At 43.1% G+C, this 8,048-nt stretch overlaps 1 protein-coding gene across 12 annotated transcripts in view; it reads left to right on the top strand.

Moving 5' to 3' along the window:
- The window catches only part of PXYLP1 (2-phosphoxylose phosphatase 1), a 72,488-nt gene extending 66,145 nt beyond the window's left edge, over positions 1-6,343 (top strand). For all 12 annotated transcript variants that reach the window (XM_038571064.1, XM_038571069.1, XM_038571073.1 and 9 more), the window contains one exon: positions 4,020-6,343. In XM_038571064.1, the coding sequence (XP_038426992.1) occupies positions 4,020-4,960 (941 nt within the window). In that variant the 3' untranslated portion in view covers positions 4,961-6,343. The remainder of the gene's footprint in view (positions 1-4,019) is intronic.
- The last annotated feature ends 1,705 nt before the right edge of the window (positions 6,344-8,048 follow it).

The following is an 8,048-nucleotide window of genomic DNA, read 5'->3' on the forward strand; positions in this document are numbered from 1 at the left end:
GACCTCAGCTTTGATGAAAGGAAGGTTTCTGTCCTAAAGTTGGCCCTGTGGAGTTTTGCCATGTTTTAAAATCCATTATTATTGGGGAGAATGATAGTGACAGAGTGGGCCAAGCTGAAGGTTCTAGAAGACTAGTCTTGAATAAGGAGGGTTGTCAAAAGCTTTTGGTTGGTAATGAGTTCCACGTACACAAGGTAGGCAGTGGTTTAAAACAGGAGACCAAGTGCCTCCTTTTGTTAACAAGTATTTTATGGTGCTTCCTTAACTCTCCTAAAGTGAAATTCAAATATAATAGAACCTTTCTTAACTCTCCTGAAGTGAAGTCCAAACATAATAGAACCTTCCATAACTCTCCTCAAGTGAAATTCAAATATAAGAGAATCTTCCTTAACTCTCCTGAAGTGAAGTCCAAACATAATAGAACCTTCCTTAACTCTCAAGTGAAATCCAAATATGATAGAACCTTCCTTAACTCTCAAGTGAAATTCATATATAATAGAACCTTCCTATACATATATGATTTTAAAGAAGAGCAATTATATCAGGTACCGTAACTATAATAAAAGGGGAAACAAAAGGAAACAAATGTATTATATAATGCAGTGTGTCTCAGTGTAAAAGCTTGAGCACACACTCACTAGCAGACAGAATGACATCCTCGGTTGTTTACACTTAAATGTAGGTTGGTGACTGTGACTACTACAAATGTAGACTGAGGGGTAACATAATGGGGACTCTGACACCATGTTTTGGGACATAATTTTTTTGACAAGTTCTGATCAAAATAAAATACAGATGTCCCTTAATTTCTGTCTCATTTCTGGAAAAATCAGTGGCTTTCATGGTATGTCAAAATGGTTTTGTATTGATGACACAAAGAAACAGGTTCTAGGCTAAAGTATTTTTTAAAATTGTCTATTTAAATTAAATTTGCCAACATACAGTACAATACCCAGTGCTCATATCATGTGCCCTCCTTAATGCCCGTCACCCAGTTACCCCATGCCCCCACCCACCTCCCCTTCTGCAACTCTAGGCTAAAGTATTTTAACAGGTTTTTCACATGTGGGAATAACTTGTGGTACATCTAAAAGTTATATGGGTCAGAGAACAGTTCTTTGGAGAGACTGTCTAGCTCCATGGCCCTCACCCACGAAGTGTCAGGAATCTTCCTTTCCATATTGTTGTGACAACTCAACCCCCAAACCCTCTCTCAGAGCAGAGCCAGGCTTACTGAGAACCACTGACTAAACCCTCTGGTTGCAAGTGACAGACACTAAGTAAAGCAAAAGAGGGACATTTATTGTACCGATTCAGGATGACTCAAAGACTCTGAGGGCAAGAATTATGACCAGGCCTCCAGAGACTGGAACCAGAAAGAAGAAATTTGTCTGTTTCAGCTTCTGTGGTTTAGGTCTGTGTCTGTCCACAGAGTGACAGTCCTAGCCATACCCAGAGATGAATTGCAAGTCCAAATTCTTGACAGCGAGAGAAAGTCTAATAGGGTCCTTTAAGGTCAATGTCCATTGGTTGACTCCGAGGTCAGGGTAACTATGTATTGAACAATGGGGGCCTCCCCAGCCTCTGGATCCAGGGGCTGTTCCCTGAGAAGAAGCAGGGGAAGGTGGCCTTCACATACTTGTAGACACTCATTCATTCTGATCTCTCTTCTCAGTTGTTCTATTATCTACATCATCTTCTCAATCAGCATTACTCTAGAAATTATTTTCATAGTACTGTTTGCTCCTGTTCCCTAATCTCTTTTAATGCTCATTTTTATCTTCTATTTTAAATTTCATTAAAAATGCATAGCTGTTAGAATAACCATTTATAACTGAAACACTTTTGGCACCCCACCGTAACTATGTAAGCCCACTCATTAATGCCTACTCTATTCAAGATGCTTTGGCAGCTGCTGAGTGTAGGAGGGTAGGGAGTGGCTGGATGAATAGATGCTCCCCCTGCTTGTCCTAAAGGAGCCTGCAGGTGCCACGGGACAGCGCACACAGAGGCAGCTCTCTATGCTGCTGCAGGCTGCACAGTCCTACAGAAGAAATTCAGGCTGTGGTGTAGACAGGCCTGTGAGACGGGCCTGTTGATGTGACCCCCATAGGCTGGTGAGGCAGTGAGTGAGATTAGCTTGTGTCAGGTGCCCGGCACAGTGCTGGTGTCGGCTAGGCTCACTGATCGCAGCTCAAGTCCCAGAGATCCAGCGGTATGGGCACAGAAGGGAATTCTTGATCTGACCTGGGGGAAGATGAGGGAAGAGTACAGAGAAGGCAATATCGGAGCCGGGGAACCAGATGAAGACTTCCCTAGGCAGAGAAAGGGGAAGAAGGGCATGACCAAGGTCACGGAGATAGGCTGTGTTTGGAGAGGCCAAGAGGCCCTAAAAGGCTAGAACTTAGTATTTCTGCCTGAAACTACTGGGAGAAGGTGTTACACGCAGGGACTAAGAGGGCAAGGGGGGCCCAGGTTGGGGCTTGAATTTCAGCTGGACCACTTCCTAACAGTGACTGGTCAGGGCCTCAGGTTCCTCAGCTGTAAAATAAAGAAAATGGGGATAATTATCTGCCTTCTTTATCGGGTTTTTGTGAGGATGAAAGGAGAAAGGCCTGGCACACAGGAAGCACTCAACCTTAGTATACGTAGCCTCGAAATATAAGGCAGGCCCAGAGGTGAACCAGGGCCAGACACAGATTCTTATTGTTTGTCACTCATTGTTTGCTTCTTTTTGCAAATCATTTTGGAAATGCCTAAGACCTGTGTCAGCCCAGATCTCTGAGGGAACTCTGTGCTCAATACTTTTCCTTCAGAGTGGGACACAGACATCCATCGTGATGTTTTCCTGAGCTGTACCCCTTCCTGGGCCAGTGCAATTCCCCCTGATGCATCTCAGCCTCGAGTTGTTTCAGGTTTTCACACTATTTGGGCATCTGAATAAGTGACATTGGTCATGAACTGGTCGTGGGGCCTGTGTGTGGTTGACCCTCAGAGAATTCATATCTGTTACTGAGATTCCATTGCCCTATGTCCTGTTGCCTGAAGGGTGAGCTTGCTTTCATCTTGGATTGTCTTCTCCTGCTTGAAGATAAGTCTTTTTCTTTTCTTTTCTTTTTTTATTTTTCAAGATAATTTGTTACTGTACTATGGCAGTACAAAACTAAAACTTGGTAAACTTTTAGTTAACAGGTAAATTTAAAATTCTTGTTCCTACCTCTGTTCCATGTACCCCATTTCTGTGCCATCTCCCCAGGTCACCATTGGTATTAGTTTCTTACGCATCCTTCCAAAGTCTCTTTATGCAAAACACAAACAACTGCAAATACACTTCTTATTTTTCCCTCATTTTTATTTAAGAGGAGTATAATAAGATGTACTGTTCTGCGCTTTGCTTTTTTTTCTGATATTCCTTCTGAGTGTGTGAGAGATCATTCCATATCTGTGCAGACAGACTGTCCTTGACGAGCTAGTGATGAGCCAGTAATGCCCCGGCAGGATTAGATGGAATGTACCTAGAAGGTTAGCAGCCAATCTTCACTTGGGAGAGTAGGGAGAATGAGGTGAAGAAGAAAAGCATCCCAACAGTGAGGGGATGAAGCAGCCATCAAGCACCTTTTCCTCTTTACCTGACTGATTTCCATGGGCCCTTCCTGAATGCTAAAGAATGCCGTGTCCCTGGGCCAGAGGGAGAAAGCTCTCCTTAGATCCATGCCAGTTACCACCTTGATGTCAACCAGGAGGCACACCAGTCCCAATGCCCCCTCCCAGGGTAGGGGGTTTGAGCAGATGGTCCTCGTGCTCTCCTCCTCTGCTCATCCCTTCATGGATAACCACAAGGGGCTCCCCTCCTGAGTTGATGCCAACCCATTCTTGTAGCTTCCACATGCTAGGGAATGGTTTTGATGATACTGATCTAAATAAAGCATTGCGGACTTGGCCACTAACTCGGCCTCCCTTTGCTGCCCCTTTTGCTGAGCTGGTAATGAGGACACGGTTTGTGTGCCCATGTATTTCAGGAGTCGTGCAGCATTTGCAGAATGGCCAGCTGCTGAGGGACATCTATCTGAAAAAACACAAACTCCTGCCGAATGACTGGTCCACAGACCAGCTTTACTTGGAGACCACCGGGAAAAGCCGGACACTACAAAGTGGGCTGGCCTTGCTTTATGGCTTCCTCCCAGATTTTGACTGGAAGAAGATTCATTTCAGGCACCAGCCAAGTGCTCTGTTCTGCTCCGGAAACTGCTACTGCCCAGTGAGAAACCAGTATCTAGAAAAGGAGCAGCGTCGGCAATACCTCTTACGTTTGAAAAACAGCCAGCTGGAGAGGACCTACGAGGACATGGCCAGGATCGTGGATGTGCCCACCAAGCAGCTTCGAGCTGCCAACCCCATAGATTCCATGCTCTGCCACTTTTGCCACAACGTCAGCTTCCCATGCACTAGGAATGGCTGCATTGACATGGAGCACTTCAAGGTGATCAAGACGCATCAGATAGAGGACGAGAGAGAGAGGCGGGAGAAGAAACTATATCTGGGCTACGCACTTCTGGGTGCCCACCCCATCCTGAACCAGACCATCAGCCGCATGCAGCGCACCGCAGAAGGCAGGAAAGAGGAGGTCTTTGCCCTCTACTCTGCACATGATGTCACCCTGTCACCAGTTCTCAGTGCCCTGGGCCTTATGGAAGCCCGATTCCCAAGGTTTGCGGCCAGGTTGATCTTTGAGCTCTGGCAAGACAGAGAAAAGCCCAGTGAGCATTCTGTCCGGATTCTTTATAATGGTGTCGATGTCACATTCCACACCTCTTTTTGCCAGGATCACCACAAGCATTCTTCCAAGCCTATGTGCCCCCTTGAAAACTTAGTCCGCTTTGTCAAGAGGGACATGTTTGTGGCCCTGGGGAGTAGCAGTAGTACTAATTATTATGATGCATGTCACAGGGAAGGATTCTAAAAAGTATGCAGTGCAGTGCTTATAGAATCTATGCCAATACAGAGGGACGGGAAGGGTCTGCTTCTAGTTCTGTCCGTTGCCAAGAGTATAAGATTATTGAGCTATAAAGGCTAGAAATCATGATTGAGCCACGTAGATGTTTGGGTTGAACAGTAAGTACGTTGCTATAATTGGGTATGTGAGTTACTTGGTACATAATGGTCAGTTCACAGAAAGAGGAAGGTACTTTTATCACAGCCAGATTTTGCTTACGATACCAGAATAGTATTTCGATACCCAAAGTTGCCAGTCCACATGTGTATTATTTCAATCTGCCATGGTACTCTATTGATGGAACCAGCAAACCTCAGCTAAAATTTTCTTCATCTGGGGCAATTTTACCTTGTCCCTGTTCAGTGAAACATTTCCTGAAATTATTTATCTAAAATAGGGGTTGGCAAATTTTTTTCTGTACAGGGCCAGAGAGTAAAGATTTTAGACTCTGGGGACCCAAAGGCCACAGACAGTCGTAACTATTCAACTTCTGCTCTTGTAAGGTGAAAGCAACCATAGACAACATGTAAACAAATAAGTGTGGCTGTGTTCACAGGGCCTAAGTTTGCCGACCCCTGATCTCAAAAAACAGGCCCTACTACATTTGCACTTTCAGCCCTTTGAGAACCAGGTGGATACAAAGAATTACTCAGTGGTGCCTCCAGTAACTTCTGCGAGAAACACCGAATTTGGTCTGTATCTGGTGTTAGAACAAACCTTAAGGGGAAATAAACATTGAATCAGAATGAATCATAGAAAAATTACTAGAATAATATTTGATGTTCATGATGATTATGGTAGAAGATAGTTTTTGGTATGTTTTAAATATTTGTCTGCTGTAGTCTGTTTGCTGTATATGCTGAAATTTTTGTATTCCACTTAGTATTTTTATAGTCTAGGAAAATATTTTCTAAGACCAGTTTTAGATGTGCTCCTATTCCTATGTAATACTCAATTTACTGTACCTGCTTGATGGTTAGAAGGAAGCCAGAAGCTGAATTCAGGCACTTTCTTCCAAAAAAACTAATTATGGCTCATTCCTTTTGACAAGCCGTAGAATTGGATCAATTTTTAAACCGTAAATTCTAATTGATTTTTAAATAAGTTTTTGGAAGAACTTTGTTACTAGATAGTTGAATAATCTTTATAAGATATTTTATATATTAGAAGCAATTATAATTAAATCTGTGGTTTCTGAACTAAAATGGTGCTAGTTCCAGGTGAAGAAATGTAAAGTGCAAGTGAGATTCTCTGGTGTCATTGGCATTCCAAACTTTTCTCTTTGTTTTTGTCTAATGTTGCCTTTGGATACGTCTGTTTCTATAAATAAATTTTTGAACAATACTCATACATACAAGTCATGATTTGTACCTACGAGTCACTCTCACTCTAGTTCAAGTAAGTGCCAATATTTTAGAAATTTCTTTTTATTTTTTTTTCTGTATAAGTAAAAATGTTTTAAATCAGAAAATTCTCCAGTATGCATGACCAGCTGTAGGCCGACTGGGCCCAGGAGAGATGGCGGAAAGGGCCAGCAGCCCTGGACCTGGAGGGGCCACAGCTTCCTGTTCTGACAGCAACATGAGGGCTCCATGGGCCGGGTGGACTGGTTTAAAATCTATCTTAATTGCTCCTTTTATTGCTGAAAGTCATGTGTTGTCTCTTGAGTATTTAAAGCCTAATCAGTTGGGTTTTTTTTTTTGTTTTGTTTTTTGTTTTTTTTTTTGCTCCCACTCACAGTATATCTGAATTAGAACTGCTAAACACAGCTTGAAGATTTAAAACTAAAAGTGAATCAGAAGATGGTTTAAAAATCAGTTTGAGGGGCTTCTGGGTGGCTCAATTGGTTAAGCATCCGACTCTTGATTTTGGCTTAGGTCATGATCTTGGGATCATGAGATCTCACCCTGTGTCAGGCTTTGAGGTCAGCAGGGAGTCTGCTTGAGATTCTCTCCCCCAACCTTCTCCCTCAGTTCCTCCCCCTGCTCATGGGAGGAGCATGCACTTTCTCACACTCTCTATCTAAAATAAACAGATCTTTAAAAATAATAATAATAAAAATAAATAAAATAAATAGATCTTTAAAAAAATCAGTTTGAAACATCTGTTGGTAAAGGTAAATATTTTGGAAAAGAGCCCACATTAAAAACATAGATAAAGATTTGCCTCCCAAGACATCAGGTGTGCACATCATTAACTTAATCACCCTTCCTAACAAGTTCTGAGACATCTTGCTCCATAAACAAACACTGAACACTGGGCTGAGATCAATGCATTTAATTATTGGTTTCTGGACAGTGGTCTTAATTGGCTTAGTTCATGGCAGGTGTGGGTGTATACATGTGCAAATTCAGCTTTCTTGTTTTTATGATTAAAATTAATACATGATGGGGATCCCTGGGTGGCTCAGCAGTTTAGTGCCTACCTTCGGCCCAGGGCGTGATCCGGGAGTCCTGGGATCGAGTCCCACATCAGGCTCCCTGCATGGAGCCTACTTCTCCCTCTGCCTGTGTCTCTGCTTCTTTCTCTCTCTCTCTCTCTGTGTCTCACATGAATAAATAAATAAAATCTTTTAAAAAATTAATACATGCACACTGGAAAACAAACTATACTGAAAACAACTTCAAAAGTGAAGTTCTCAGTCAGCCCCGGTGGCCCAGCGGTTTAGCGCCACCTTCAGCCCAGGGCCCGATCCTGGAGACCCGGGATTGAGTCCCACGTCGGGCTCCCTGCATGGAGCCTGCTTCTCCCTCTGCCTGTCTCTCTCTCTGTCATGAATAAATAAAATCTTAAAAAAAAAAAAAAGTGAAGTTCTCTATTCCCACCTCCAGAGAGAACTCTGTGAGCTATTTGACAGATATTCTTCTATAAATGTTCCCTTCAGATGTAGAAATATATGAAATTTTTAAAAAATTTTATTTATTCATGAGAGACAGACACAGGCAGAGAGAGAAGCAGGCTCCCTTCAGGGGATCGGATGCGGGACTCCTCCCAGGACCCTAGGATCACACCCTGAGCCAAAGGCAGGTGCTCAACCACTAAGCTACCCAGGCAT

The sequence above is a fragment of the Canis lupus genome, chromosome 23, assembly GCF_011100685.1.
Source record: "Canis lupus familiaris isolate Mischka breed German Shepherd chromosome 23, alternate assembly UU_Cfam_GSD_1.0, whole genome shotgun sequence".
In the NCBI taxonomy this organism is placed as follows: domain Eukaryota; kingdom Metazoa; phylum Chordata; class Mammalia; order Carnivora; family Canidae; genus Canis; species Canis lupus.